Source organism: Ambystoma mexicanum, chromosome 14 (assembly GCF_040938575.1).
Source record: "Ambystoma mexicanum isolate Mex_15411 chromosome 14, UKY_AmexF1_1, whole genome shotgun sequence".
NCBI classification, from domain to species: Eukaryota; Metazoa; Chordata; class Amphibia; order Caudata; family Ambystomatidae; genus Ambystoma; species Ambystoma mexicanum.
In genome coordinates, this window is record NC_090940.1 from 10,567,758 (window position 1) to 10,583,898 (window position 16,141).

Here is a 16,141-nt window from a genome sequence, read left to right on the forward strand (position 1 = left end):
TGCACCCTGGGCACTTTTTGTTCGGGAACCTATTTCATTTTAAAATGTTCTCTTAGGGAAAGGCTTGGACTTGCTAAAATGTACAATTTGGGGCCCCTTTGAACATTGTTTCCAAGGCCCCTTTCGGTTCCCCGTCCACCCCTGACTGATACCCGTAGAAACGATGCTATAGAACTGGAATAATAGTTAATGAAAGGGTGGACAGCTCTTAAAACACAGCGGACAACCTCTCAAACTTAAAGAAGTAAAGAAGTTAAGCCCCTGCAAAATGGAAAAAATTCCAAGAAGCCAAAACCACTTTAAAAAGGAGATTTTCCAGAGTTTTCTATGAGAATGCAATTTCTGAACGTTTTCACATCTACAGCAGGAGGACGTTTCAATATTGAGGGACATTAAGTTGAAAAATCACTGTTGGGAAAATCTTATCAAATAGTTTGAGCAATATTTGTCATCCTATCCATTTGTTCTTAATTATTGTCACACCCTCAGCTGTATCCTTCATTCCCATCCGTCTTTCTGCCTTTTCCTATATCTCTGTTTCTCTTTCTTTGCTCTCATCACAGTGTTTATTTTCATTGCCTGTTGATATATTTGTTCCTCTCTATTCCCACAGGGGCTTAACATATCCCGCTGCTACCTTTACTCCTTTAAAGGAGGAAATCCCTTTTCTTTAGTATTTACGTCTTGTTTTTCAGGGGGTGGGATCTGAGTCAAAGGTGTTACATCTTCTCCTTTATTCCTCGCGGCTGGATCTTCTTTCATTTTCCAGAGATCTGAAACTGCCAACCTGTCCTCTAACTTCTTTCCTTCCTGAGTGGCATGTTAGTGTGCCCGCCATAGTGGCAAGTCAATTCAGATTGTCAATACTTACCCAGTCTGCTGTTCTTCTTTCTAGGTTTATAAACCTTTTGGGCAAGAACCACCAATCGCCGCTCACAATCCGTGAATCAAAATATTTAGAAAATGTTCTGCACCACTGTTCTTCTTGCTCCTTCATTTACACTTTCTATAAATTATTTTTATATCGTTCCTGTTTTTTTGTATCTTAAGGTTCTCTTTTTTAATTATATATTCATTTAATCTGATTTAAACTTTTTGATTGACATCAATCCGTTGTTTAATGAGTGTACCAAAAATCGCTTTTATTTATTTATTTATGTTTGTTGTTTTATATCTATCTGTTAAAACATGCAGACATCTTTATAAAACCAGATTATTCCCCATACACATGTGCACTGTACGTCTTCTTTTATTATTCGTAGTAAATATATCTCATCTCTTATTGGCTCAGTCTCGAAACTTAGTACACACCCTTCTTATTGGCTTTATGCCTCAGGAATCCCCTAACACTCCTATATGGAGATACGGCAGGTATTCTTTCCGGCCCTCATGGGCCCGTGCAATTGAGGTATCCTTCTCTTCTCTATAATCCCAAAAAATCCAGTTACTCTTTATATATATATATATATATATATATATATATATATATATTCAACACATCACAACACAATCCCTCCCCCTTTTACTTTTTACCATACTCAATGGTCTACTCACATCCGCTATTCAGCTCGAGTACCTTGGCATCGACTCTCCCACAATCAGCCAGTTCATTTTCAGTATGCGGGGCACCTGCAGAGACTGAACAGGAATTTCATCAAAGGGGGACCTGCATAACTGGATCTTGAACACATGATTTTTTCGCTCCATTCTCTGCAGGGAACTCTGCGATTGGCTGGGCTAGTGGTAGGAGCTGACAATTGTCCGAGGTCTGGATCTGGGTCTTGATATATGTCATTAGACCAGAACCATCCTCTGCTACCAAATGTGCTCTAGCACCTTGAAGCGTCTTCTCTGTGCTAGATGGAATTACCAATAATTATCACCGACCAAATAATCGGGCAGACCAAGGGAAGATGGTAAAATAGTGCTTTAATCTCAATGAAAGAAAGCAGGGAGAATAAAGCTATCAAGATAGGCACAACTAAGGTCGTCTGCACATAGTTTATATATTTTTACATGAGTCATTCATGATGTCATCCCACATGGCATTTCACAAAAACCGGAAGGAAGTGGATTAGGCGAACATATCTACTTATAGAATCATATAAGTGTTAATATCTCACTGGCTGCCCCTTGTCTGTAAGACACGCCCTGAGCTACTGCTATGCACGTGACACACTGCGCAGAATATGGCAGCGGGCTAATATGTGCAACATTGCATAAGAAAGTGCGTGGCAGGCCTTGTGATTGGTTGACAACCCTATCCAACCTTGCGCTTTCGTCTCATCTAGCTGCATGTGGACAGAACGAACCCTAGGTGTTTGTGCTGCATCAACTTGTTCTCGGTTTTCCCAATTAGTCCACCCTATGTCATCAACCTGATCCTTAGCCAAGGTCTATTATTTGTAGTTGACCTCGCAGTCTGCTCACTGCTTTGGGACATTGCCGGGAGTGTGAGCACACCACCATCTTAACTCAAAGCTCTAATGAATAGCCTTTTCTTTGAGTTCTTCATCACGTGTTAGGCGACTATGATTGTGTCCATTTCAGCCTCTCAATTACTGCTATTTGATTTAATTAACCAGGGTGTCATTGCCCTCTCTGGCCTGTAGTGACGGCCTCACTCCATCTCACATGGGCTTTTGCTTTTGTACCTGCCCAATACTTGGCACCTGCAAATGTCCTTGCCTCTCCTAATCTTAGCAAAAATATGTCTTACGCACATGGTCTGTTTATTCGACCCCCTTTGTGCCTTGCACCCATATCTCCAAATAGCCTCCTTCATCCAAGGCCAAGGCACTCCCTTATTCTTCTCACGAAAACAGCTTCTTCATCAATTCTTCAATTTGCACTTCGAGGCGTGTTCTTGAGGTAGTTGGATTGATTCTTGAACATTATCCTCCAATGGCGTCCTAAACAGTACATATATATATATACCTCTTCTTAGCCAGCTTCTATGCCTGGCGTTACAGCGTACGTACAGTTATTGCTTCATCTTCTTATTTTCACGATAACGTCATCTTTTGGTACGTGTTTCTCTTAGTGCTTTTTAGTTTGTTTTTTGTTTTGTTTTTTGTTTGTTTTTATTGTTTTTAGCATAACAGCAACAACAACAATCCCTACAACCGCCCCCACACGCCTCCTCGCATCCCCCTTTCCCAGGGTGCACCAGGTACATGAATTGGTTTTCAGTCCTTCAGCAATATCCCAGTTCGCAAGAGGTCACTCATTGCCCTTAGACCGCATGTAGTTTTTATTCTTAAAGTGATCCTAAACCACACAGGGTTGTGCGCTTTCGCAATACATATAGTATCTCCATATCTTGTGCCCAGTTGCGCTGCAAGTTTAGTCCCTTCAGTTCCTTGTCTGGGTGGTGGGACTGCCATGCCTCTAGGTCTTCAATACTGGTATTCCCAGGAGGCCTCTCCTGTCAGGGTCAAGTGCGAGTTCTCAAATTACTCCCTGACAGGGGCCTCCCTGTACACTTCACTCTGTTATGCTTATTCGCCTAACTGCCCCCCTCAACCTCTCCCCTCTGTGTTCGTTATTCACTAGGTGTGGCACCAAACATTGCCAGGGTGAGCTCATTCCAGGATGCCACATCATCACTCATCTCTCTTAGCCCCTTGTATACTGCCCGGTGCCAGACCACCGTCTCGGCTATTGCCCACTATCAATCTATGCTAGGACCCTCCTCGAACTTCCATGCCATGGATATCCTACGCTTCCCCAGCACACAGATAAGGTCCTTCATTTTTGATAGATGCACCGTGTTGTGGTCTCTACCCCTCCTCCGTCCACAGTGGAACAAGCCCAATAGGGAGTCTTCATGGGACCAACCTTGCATCTGCACCCCAGCCCTGGCCACTCTCTCCACAATTATTCCCCAAAACCTAGCAACCACTGGGCATGACCACAACATGTGCAATAATCCTGCTACCTCGCTGTCGCATCTTGGGCATCCCTGCTTACCCACTCCTTTGCACTTTGATGTCCTGTGCGGTGTCATATATGTGCGTTGTGTCAAGAATAATTGCACCAGTTTAAATCTGGCATTCCGAGGAACCGTCTTTGGATATAGGAGGACCCTTGCCCAATCCTTATCTGTTAATTCCCTCCCTAAGTCTGCTTCCCAGCTCACTCGAACCCAAGAGGCCCCTCCTAAACCCTGGTCCCCCCCCCACTGGCCACAGTATAGTTCATACAGTCATGATACCACATGTCACCCCGCCCCACATATCAAACAGGTTTCCTAATATCCGCGATCCCAGATTTAGCCCTGGGCCATCTTTCCGTGATCGTCCGTAACAGGCACATATGAGTCAAAAAATGTCCCGGCCGAATGCCGCTATCTCTCACCAGTGTCCTGAAGTCTGTCAGCCGCACCACACTCATCAAGTCTCCCACTGTGGCCACGCCATGTTCCTCCCGGCACAGTCTGTTATTCCTAACCCTTTCTGGGTGCGCCCCTATGGAGAAAGGATCTCTCACTCCAGGAGCTTCTTGGGAGATCAGCCCCCTCTAGCCATAGTACTTGCTTTAATTAGTGGGGTGCACCCAGGGTTGCATGAGCTGCGTTTCCAGCAAAACCCCGCCCGCCAGCCACCTGACGACAAACTGTAGCTGTCCTGCCACATAATGTAATTCAACATTTGGCAACCTAATTCCCCCGCCTATGTAGTCTCCCCTTAGGGAGCCGGGGTGCTGAAGGTGTGGTGAGTGAAAGCTCTTGGCAGAGGTGTTGAAGCGGGGTGTTGAGGCTGTGTGCTGGGCGAGTGCTTCGCGGAGTAGGAGAGGAAGAGTTATGGTTAGTGGGAGAGTGCACGGAAAGAGACTGGCAGCAGAGACGGGGTTGGCAGAGGAGGGTCATGCAATATGCTCTTAGAGTGTGTTTGAAATCAATGAATATTTAAGCGTCAACGGTTTTTTATTGCATATAAAATGACATTGCTTTAAAAATAAATCGTATTGTGCATTTCAGTGTCACGTATTACACACTGTGCTGCTGGGTACATTTGGGGAGTATTTTGATGAACCCAATTCAGAACTTCATCCTGGAGTAATTGCAGCCCAGCATGAACCTGTCCTCCGGTCAACCTTTGGTAATCCACACACACATCCCGCAGTTGTCCTCCGGTCAACCTTTGGTAATCCACACACACATCCCGCAGTTGTCATGTGATCACCCTGGGGTAATCACACTCCATCCTGAAGATGTCAGGGACTCATCTTACAGTAGTAAACGATCACCACAGCTTCCAGAGGAGTAATCGGGAACTCTCCCTGGAGTAGTTACTGTCATTACTCTAGAGTCATGGCGTTTAAATACTTCAGCCTATACACATACTTCAGGGTGGCTTCGGATGATGTTGTGGACGACTCCAGGGTGGAGTCCTGGCATGACTTCAGAAGGATTCCAGGAAGATCTTCCTTATTCACTGGGGTACTCTGCTGGTATGCTTGCGTTGCCACCTCTCCGGGCACTGCCCTCATAACCACTGGAAGCGGCGTGCCTGCTACGTGTGCGTAGCTGTGGCTCGGAAAGTATCAACTTGACCTTCTGAAAACGGCTGGAAACTGTGCTGTGCGCGCTAATTAGTCAATCCATCTCAGCGGCTAAGGAACCGAACGTCTTCACAGGGCGCCATCCTGCGTCCCGCTAAAGCGTCTTCCACCGTGAGCACCTAATTACGCCCCCGATAACTCCTTCCTGAGAGAAGTCACTCATAATATTGATAAGCTGCTAATGGCAGCAGCAGAGCTCCCCAGGAAGACGTTTGCAGCCAGGCGGACACCAGATGGACGACACAACATGGCGCACTTGTGTATGCAGAGGACTGTGCATGCCAACAGTCCATCAAAAGGACACCGGGTGCAATTGCTGCTTGCAGCTTCCACTGCATTAGTGTTTGCGACATTAGAGTGCATGCGTGTAGCGCAGAATCTGGTTAGAAGCAACACAGCTTGCTTTTGATCACACGATTGTGAAAAGTTTGATTTCTCCAACTTCTCCTTGCAATGATCCTTTAATATGAGTGGGCACCAGCAAGGAAACCCACCCACAGCACCTTCAGCCAATCCTGTGCTTTGCCTAGCAGCACGCATAGGCCTAGTCTTATAATAAGGACTTGCAAACTACAATTCCCAGAATGCAGCGTGCAGGAGCATGAAAAGCCAAGACTGAGGGATGTTGTCATATATTGCAGGGGGCTACTTGGCATCACGGTGGCATAGGTGAATAAGGTGTGACCAGCGACTGGCACGGGGCACACTGTGGCATTACGGATCTGTGGCAGTCGCTGCACAGAGCACACACTGCACAGAGCACACACTGCACAGAGCACACACTGCACCAGGGAATCATTCTAATATTGCATCCAGTGCCACTATAGCTTATATAATCACGAGGCGTGCTGTGCCCGCCCAAAGCACACGGGACACGCAGTGTCTGAATATGTTATTGAATGACCTTAAGCACGTGACCCAAAGGAAGTGCAGGGTTTTGGGAGTTCTGGAAATGTCCATCCAGTGTGTGTGTCCAGCTTTGCCCTGGCAATGAGCCAATGGCAGAGCTCACAAAAGGTGATTCTTCAGTGGGATGAAAGTCCACCTCTGCCCTTCTACTGCGCGAGAGAACCCTGTGGTCTTCAATGTGAAGATAAGTCTAGGTGGCAGACCCCACGCAGCGCCAATATTGGCCTTTACGGCTCCCAGTCTGGCCCATGGCCTGCATGTGGATGCCCTGAGTGATGGGCCGGCGTAACCCTGTTTGGAACGAAGGTTGGTGCTACTTGGGCGCTGGGACAGGAGAAGGGTTACGGGTCACGCCTGCTACTGGAGTGTCTTTTGCATCCCTCACCACCTGGCGGGTCACCATGCCAGTGTATATTGCACAGTGCCTACCTTAAACCCCTGGCGTGTTGAATAGTCTCCACTCAAGATGCCTCTGCAATTCCCTCTGCACACTATTTCCTCTCTGCAATATACTAAAACCACACGAAGGTCAATGTCTCACAGAGAGCGCTCTAGACTCTAGAAAGAATTCGGGAATGCGTCTAGTTTACTTGAAGTGCATGGTGTGACTAACTGCTATCTTACCTTCCTCGTTGCTCCCATTGGTATCTGGTGATAGTTGCTTTGCGGGTCTAATAGTCAGAATATGAAAGTTCCAGCCAATCACTCTAGGGCTCCCCCAGCTCTATGTGCGGAGTACAGGTCTAGTATGATTCAGCTGTCAGACTGCGGTTTTCCATCCAGATCCGGACATCCCCATTTCTCTTCCTAGCCAGCACTATTGGTGAGGTCTGGGGCACAGGACTGAAGCAAGACTCCTATCTTGAGGTCTTCCATGTCCACCGTGGCTAGCTGTCAAGAACACTCTAAAGTAACTAGTGTTGTTTAGCCAGATGGGTGCACACAGTACACGTTTCTCCCACATCACACTCCAAAAGCATTGTTGGTTCCACAAAATCCAACCTCTTGCCATCTTGTGGGGTGCCCTCAATCCCTTTCCAAATCTTACTTCAATGTTTAGGAATTCAGATACAACCTCACAAGGGATCAGCACCTGAATGGCCGGCGTCTGAGAGGCCACGTGCATCCGAACTTGGCTCATAGCCTGCTCTCCATTTCTCTGCATGGAAAGGGGATGGAATAGTGGCCTGTCATGTGGCCCGCTGCCGGGGACTAGAGGGGGTCTATTTCTTAGGTGGTCGAGCTGCGTATGCTTCCTGCATTGAAGAACCACCGCAGTGCCCATTGATGCATTTTCCAGGTGGTGGAGACAAAGACTGATCTACTTACCAAGAGAGTAGTAGGCAGGGGGGGTCGCAGAGAGAGTGAAGGTCCCAGAGCCTAAATGGTGTAATACCCAGCAGTGCACAGCCTAGAGCAGACCTGGCATATCAGTGCAGCAGACATGGGCTCCCAACTGGCACAGCAAGTGCACTGAGCGCCCTGCCCCGCACTCCTCTCTGAAGAGTCTTCTGGCTGCAGTGATGTGCTCCTAATGGCCCGGAGTCCCTTTCTATCCCCTCTAGACTTTCTGCCAGCCTGCACCCCTTTCAGTTGCCTTGATGGGGCAAAGCCACTTAGAGGGCCGAGTAAGAAGAAGGATTCGGGGGGGGGGGGGCTCTCGCGGATCAAGGGCACGTGTCAGAGCTCTGTTCTCTTGAGGGACAAGGTTATAGTGCAGAGGCAGATCAATGCAATCAAGAATTGCCAACCTAAGCACGCAGGGTGCGCGGGGCGGCACTTGAGCCTGTGCACCTCGCCCTGCTGGGCTATTTCTGAAGCTGTGTCTGTGTCTGCCTCTTCGGGTGACCTGCAGACAGTGAATGCACCCCCACTTTGAGGCCGAGGGCTGGGCTCCAGACCTCCGATGCACACCGCGCGTGCAGAAGTCAGGTGTCCAGGCAGTTTCTTGTGCACAAAATATGAATGGCGCCTGCACTGTGGTGACTGACAGCCCACTGCCAGCCCACTGCCAAACTTCCCATAGTGCCCGCATGCCTGTGGATCCGGGGCGAGCCCCCCACAGTCTTCACCTCTCCCCGGGGGGGGGGGGGGGTCCGCAGTGTGGCATATTATTCAGGCTGGCGGTGGAGAGCATGTTCTGCCCATTTATCTTTTGGGGTGCACTCTTGGATGCTTTGAGCAGAATAAAGCGCCCCGTTTCTGCTCTTTACTCCTAGCTTTGGGGGAGGGCTATGTGCCTGTTTGCAGAACTTGGGGCGCAGTGCTTCTGCGCGTGACACACCTGCTTCTGCAGAGCGAGTGTAATAATGAACCCCAGAATATCACTGCGCCCTAGAAATACCCCACGTGCAGCAGCAGCTCATTAACAGAGAGTGCACAGGGGTGAACCACTTCCCCGGTGTAATCGGAATAGTAAGTCGCCTCTCCTTTAGTTTATTATGGGGGGAGGGGCTTTGGGGGGAGAGGGGTAAAGTGTGGGTCTCAGCACTGCAATGCCCCTCCTTGCTGAGCTATAGTCACTCCACACCGTCGCCCGCAGGATTTATTTCTCAATAAGCTTCTTTTGAAAGCACTCTTTGCAGTGAGATATTATTAGTGTGCTCCCCCCGCCCCCACCTCCCACCACACACACTCCGCTAAGGGCCAGTGTACAAAGCTTGGCCGTGAGACGTACACAGACCGCACGTCTGGCTCAGACAGACTCAGAGGCATTTATGAGAGAGGCAAAGTGGTGTTTCGACACATGCTCGCAGCCTTTCCCCTCCAAACATCTGATACTAGAACCAACACCGAAGGCTGCCAATGCAACTCAACCCTGAGCTGCAGTAACTCACCCCATGAACTCTGCTCCTAAACTGTAGTAACTCACCCTACATGGCCTGGTACAGTAACCCACTCGGAGCTATTCCCAGGTACCTCAGTCCTAAACTGTAGTAACTCACCCTACATGGCCTGGTACAGGAACCCACTCAGACCTCTTCCCAGGAGGCTCAGTCCTAAACTGTAGTAACTCACCCTACATGGCCTGGTACAGGAACCCACTCAGACCTCTGCCCAGGCACCTCGGTCCTGAACTGAAGTAACTCACCCTACATGGCCTGGCACAGGAACCCACTCAGAGCTCTGCCCAGGCAGCTCAGTCCTGGCCAGTAGTCTCCTCCCCCTCCACAGTCTGGGACAGGAACCCACTCAGATGTTTGGTCATGCACCTGCACTCTGACCTGCAGCATGACATGCTAGTCCCAACATGCACACATTGTGTATATAGCACTCACCTCTTTAGCAGCAGTATCTGTTTCCATCATAGCCCAGGCTGCTGGGAAGGGTATACTGCTGTCATCTTTTGGAGTGGTGCTGACTATGCCATATTCCATGATTTCTCTTCCAAGTTCTGATATTGTGGTGATGGGTAAGGGGTTGCCCGAGGTTGGGGCATGGAGAGTGGCAATACAGTGGGTGCATCTTTGACTGTTCCTCTGCACCCCCCCCCCTTAATGTGCATTGAGAACCAAACCTCCCACATTGCATGTCAGAGTCCACGTGCTCTCTGGACCAATCATTGTGCGAGAGCCATGAGTGATGGGGCCTCTGTGTTCTTCTGCCCCTCTGCAGCCCGCTGGAGGTTCGAAGAGTGAACGACCAACTCATGCAGCTGGAGAGAGCCTTCATCGACCCGCTGGGGACCGCCAGAGACCTTATGCACAGGTAATCGACCTTCTTCCAAGTCTGCCCCCTCCCGAAAGACCCATACTGGTAACCAATATTCTCCCCGATGGCTGGTACCAGTGTTCGCTCAGGTGCAGTGGCATGGGAGCAGTCACTCTTCATGCACGATGCACTGCAGAGTGGTGCGATGATGCGCGACTAGATAGGATGTGGCATGACTGATGTCTCTTTTGGGCGAGCCTGTGCCCTGCCGCTGTCCTATGTTGTGGACGGTGCTGGAGTTGGTACCCTGCAGAGTGCAAGGAGGCACAGGTGATGCCAGTGTGTGTCACTTGGCTGCTAGATGGTGTGGTGCCCCAGTTGGGTGGCAGGGGATTTAGTTGATGCCGTGTGAGGTTTCAGTTGTTGGAGTGATGCCACATCTTCCAGAGTAAAAATGACCTTTTTTTATTTTTTATTTGTATATGGTTCATATAAACCTTTACAAACATATTTTATACATTAAAACAAAATAGCAAAATAATTATTTACAAGAACAGAAAATAGAACATTACAATCCAATATATATATATATATTCTGTAGAAGGAAAAAAAGCATAAACAACATAAAAATAGAGATACACAAAGATGCTAGTAATCCCAACAGCAATAGAAACAAACAAGGAGGAAGTAAACGGAAAACAAAAGATGCCGATCAGGCCCTCATATGTACAGTAAACCCATGACACGAACTCACAGTCATCATCACCATCCAATCTAGCAGTCCAGCTTAAGACTCTTCAAGAACCCGGACATAGCTATGGCCTCCCTGTTATTTTCCAAACCAGGTCAATAGGAGAGCCTGAGAAGAGGCCTTCAGGGCCCCCAAAAAAGAAATGCTCCTCTCTTCCAATTGAACACAGCTAAGGATAATGTGTTTTGCTGTTTCTAGCTCAGAGTGGCAGAATCTACAGATGGAATCTGCCCTGTTTATTTGATTTGATTTCTTTCAATCACGATCTCCTTGGTAGGTAAGATGTTCCAACTGAGTCGTACCAACAAACCAAGATGATATCTACAAGGGAAGAGGGTTCGAATTTTAGAGACGGAACCCCTTTTCTTATGCTCCTGTGAGAGATGTGACATGGATTTATAAGACTGGAAGGTATCCAACGTGCAGATCCAATCATTGTCCAAAAGTTTATTTTTCGTTAGCATCGGATTACAAGTCAGGCTTTCCAAGTTTAGGTTTATATCTGATAGAATGTTCTCGCAATTAGAGGCAAAAGTTATAAGGAACCCGTAGAGTTGATATTATTTCCCATCATCTCATCACTCATATAGAGTGTTATGTGAAGGAGCCTTCATTTTAGCATATAGCGAGACCATCTTCTATTGTTCTCGAGCCCATATGGAGGTATACCCTAGCTAAAACCGAATGGCTGTTACCGGAACTGCATTAGGGATACCCAGGATCCGTCTCCAGATTCCACCCTCTAACCGATTCAGTTGATGCTTAACAGATACTGGGCACAGTTCCAAGCCATACCCCAGTTTCGGTACCACCTTCCCTTAAAAAAAACATGAGCACAGGTTTTATAGAGAACTTCCAGAATTTACAGTCAATTTTCAGCATTTGGGTGCCCAACAATTTGGCCTTATCTGCTAGAATAGCCAACTGGGTACCTTCGCCCCTATATGCACCCACATGGTAACCCAATTATGTCACACTTGGGGAAATGATCACCTTAACGCCCTCGAGAGACCAACTCGGGCGCAACTTCCTACAGTCCCGCTTCATAAAACCTAAGATTTTGGTTTTATTTGGATTAATTGTCAAGCCGTTGTCTTTAGCATAGGTAGAGAAGGTAGCCAAGAGACGTTGGAGTCCCACCCTAGCGGAATCAAATAACAAGAAATCATGCACGTAGGCCAACCAAATTAGTTTGGATAGGCCTACACTGGGGGCAAGGAGTTCCTCCTTAAATAAAGTATTCACCACGTCAGAGAGATAGTGATTGAATATCCATGGCGCCAATACACACCCCTGCCTCACCCCAGCGTATGTTTGGAGTCTAGTTGACATCTTCCCCTGCTGGTTGAGTCGAATCCGAATGCCTGCATTCCTAAAAACACCCTCCACCAGAGCTAACGGGGCCCTTGGCAGGCCCTGTGAGGCTAGTTTATGCCATAGCTTGTTTCGATCAACACAATCAAAAGCTGCTGAAAGGTCGACCGATGCCATAAATGTGCAGCCTTCCTCCCTCTTCCATGCCGATTCCTGAATGCATTTTACAACTAAGCCATTAATGTTGGTCGAGTGACCCTTCCGGAATCCAGTCTGAAAAATGCTCAGGCGGTGGTAGCGTTTTTCCCAATCCTCAAGATGAGACAGCAGAAAGGCAGAGAAGATTTTACAATCCGCATCAATCAAGGAGATTGGTGGGTAGTTCTTAGGCTCAGATCTGCCGCCACACTTGAACATCGGGATAACGTGAGCTGTAGACCAGGAAGAGGGGCAGACCCCAGACGACAGTATATCTTTAAATTCAAAGAAGAGCAAATTGGCCCACAGATTAGGGTCGGACTTGAAAGTATTGTTGGTGAGGCCATTAGGGGCCGGGACACGTGATATTTTACAATCATCTCCCTAATTGTATCCATCGCCATGATCAGGGTCCATGCTTCAGTACAATCTTGCACAGGGGAGTCCTGTAGTGGGACCCTACTTGAAGATAATGTAGCCCCAAACCTGTCTCCATAAAAGGCAAGCCATTCTTTTTCTGCAATCGGATTTAATTGTGAAATGATACAAGTTCTATCTTGACCATTCACAATTTTCCAAAAAGCACCCAGGTTGGCCCTACATAGTATTGCGAGGATAGATTCTGCATCTTGCTGGACAAACCAATGTTTTATGGTTCTACAGAAGTTTTTATATTTGTGCTTAATTTGTATAACCATGATGGACTGAAGGGGCTCTTTAACTGCAATCATTGAAAGTCTTCTACAGTCTTTTCTCATACGGGTTTTGGCCAGCGCCAGGTCCCGATTATAGGGATCGGTGTGCTGAGGTTTCGGGACTGTTCTATATGAACGTAAGGACATGTCCCTAATTGCAGAATTAATCAGCAGCATTATTCCATTAACTTGAAAGTTATTTAACTTCGATTCCAATGTGGAACCATTCAGCTGGGCCCTCAACTTAAGGTGTAGGGCATCAATGTTTTTGGGCATGCATCAGACGCAGTACCCGCATTGGAGACTGTGACCTGTACATAAGAGTTAAGTTTCCTTGTAATGGGTAATTGATTAAGGGAGATAAATAATGCTTATGGGACAGGTTTTTGCCACAAGGAAGAGATGATTTCTGCTCAGTTTAGATCTGTGCACTGTTTTTTTTACCGAATTGCCTATTTCTCATCGCCCCACATTTTCAACCAAGGACAAAGGCAGCCTTTTCACCATATCAGCATTGGAAATAGGCTCCGAGAGTAAAGGCGCGATTTTGAAGCGTAGATTCCTCAACGGGAGACTTTGGGGAGAGGATAAGCTCCTTAACCAAAGGTTACTCCAGATATAGAACACTGCTATCTCAGTGTTCCCTGTCCAGAAATGCCACCCTGGCAATGTCCTTAGAGGTAATCAAATCTAGTGCTGGAATTTCTGCAAAAATTGTAAGGATGTTAGATCAATTCAAGCAGATCGCTTCTGCAGGGTGTAGTAAACTCTAAATAGAAATTAAGGCAGGGGAAATACTCATGGCTCTAGGTGGCTGAAGATTGACAAGTTGACCACTGACAAAACCCATGTGCCACTGGTTGACAAGCTGTTTTATCACCAATATTAGTATAAACACTCGAGGGTTTGTGGAGCCAGTCTACCAAATCTCTAATTCCTGTAGGGATCGAGGGATAGAGGGTAGCTGGGGGGATATTTTCTTCTTTAAATTTACCCCAACCAACATCACTCTCAAGGGGCTGATCAAATACTACAGGTACGAGTATTTGGCAGTGGACGTTGAGCAACCTTGGGAGGGGCCGCATATTCAGAAAGGAATTAAAGGAACACTGTTAGGTTGAGGTCTCACTAGAGGTTCAAAGATCTGTCCTTCCTCACCCAAAACAGGATGGGAAAGCAGACCCACAAATGGGTTCAGGATTGTAATCTTTTTTGCTTTCCCAGGGCCACAACCCCATACAGTCAGAGGGGACTCAGATAATATTGGGCCAGAAGTGGTCTGACCAATGGGGGGTTAGTATGGGAATCGTAGTTTACTACCACCTCATTCTTCAAGACCCCCCCTCGCTCCCCCCCGGGAGAGTACTTATTTCTGGGGCTGTGTTTGGGTTAATCACATCAGTTTGCACTGTAGAATCACCCGAGTAGCCCTTGGCTGAAGAACGGCAGAAATGTAACTGATTCCGGGATCGCTACCAGGTTGGGTCTAAACGTGGAGTTTCGGGGTGTCTTAGAGTATCTTCCACGTACATGTTTCATAGAACCTCTACGCCTGGGCGGGCTCCACCGACACACTAGAATCCACAATCAGGCAATCATCGGCCACCACATTATTTAGAATAACAGCCTCAACATCTTAATCAATAATAGAGGGTATTATAGGGGAAAGGCATTTAGAGCACACAGGTCTTCTCCCCCTCGCAGTTAGAGATCATAGGAGCTCCTGTCATAGGTCCAGTTGCATCAGCACTGTCTGATACCTCAATTATCCCGTCCAAGGGGGTTAATCTGGTCTGGTCAGCATTAGGGATACCACCCGAACCCAACCCCAAAGGATCCCCCGCACCGAGGCTTCTAAGATGAATTTCAGAGCCAATACTGTTCAATTTAGAGTTCAACTCAGCCAGTATTTCAATTCCTGTGCAGTCGACCTTGTCGTTAACTTCTGCCAATAATCTTTGTGAGTTCTTCAGTTCCGCCCATATGTTGTCGTACAGCTCCACAAATGAGCTCAGGATGACATTCAGGGCAGACACAGTAGGGTGTGTTAGTCTGATTCTGTCATCAAGATCCTTCAAATTACGTTGTGCAACCTTGCAGAGTCCTCTTGTGTGAGTAGCACCGTAGGACTCTGAGTCGCCCCGCATGCCTCCTTCTGCTGGTTTTCTGCCTCCTCACTGGCAACTATAATATTTCTTAAGGCAGTAGGAGAATCTGAAGTGAGGCGCCACATGTTTGCTGCACGACACTCCCTATGTTTCTTATATGCGATTCCATCCATGGCTAAGTCGGCACATTCCATCAGGCCAATACCTGTGATCCCGAAGAAGACCTGAGAAGTCATGGCCGACTGGTCCAGCATAGCCGGTCCTCCGAATACCTGGGGCAGCTTAATGTCTGTGCTGATATAGGCCGATTTAAAGACATAATGGTCCATCTACCTTTGCCCCATTATCAGCTTAATAGTTCTGTGGCTTTTAGGGGTATTCTGCTGGGCATTTTCATTTACAGGTACAGATGTTTTTAGAGGGCAAACACCCGCGTAGTATGTGGATAGGAGCCAGATTGAACTGATCCTCGTGCTTTAAAGTTAGTTGCGTTACCTGTTTGCCACACACAGACACATCCTCCCTCCCGTCCCCAGTAAGCGGCCCCTTGGGAGACGGGGAGATGGGCGAGAGTAGACACAGTGAGGAGGAACTCGCAGGCTGGCAAGAAATGGCAGGAAATAGTTTCCTTTGGTCGGGTAAAGATGCCTTTTTACCAAAGGGGGCCACAGACGAGTTGTTTTGATTGTTGGGGTACCCATTTGACTCCAGCCCTGCACGCGTAACTATCACAGTGTCACTCGGAGGTTCAGATCAAATGGCAAAAAGGAAAGGCCCGCAGTCTCTGAAACCGGAAGATTAAAAAAATAAATAAGCAGCAAACTCTATTTCTTATGCCAAGAAGACGGAGGAAAGCGGCCTGCACTTCACACGCAAATCCGTCAAGCCGCACTGTGCACTGCTAGGACCGCACTGTGCACTGCACTGTGCACTGCTAGGTCCGCACTGTG

At 47.6% G+C, this 16,141-nt stretch overlaps 1 protein-coding gene across 2 annotated transcripts in view; it reads left to right on the forward strand.

Annotated features, from left to right (window-relative positions):
- LOC138527344 (N-acetylated-alpha-linked acidic dipeptidase 2-like) overlaps positions 1 to 16,141 on the forward strand; it is a 501,035-nt gene that overhangs the window by 471,718 nt on the left and 13,176 nt on the right. For both annotated transcript variants that reach the window (XM_069638406.1, XM_069638405.1), the window contains exon 17: positions 10,090 to 10,182. In XM_069638406.1, coding sequence (XP_069494507.1) covers positions 10,090 to 10,182 — 93 coding nt within the window. The remainder of the gene's footprint in view (positions 1 to 10,089; positions 10,183 to 16,141) is intronic.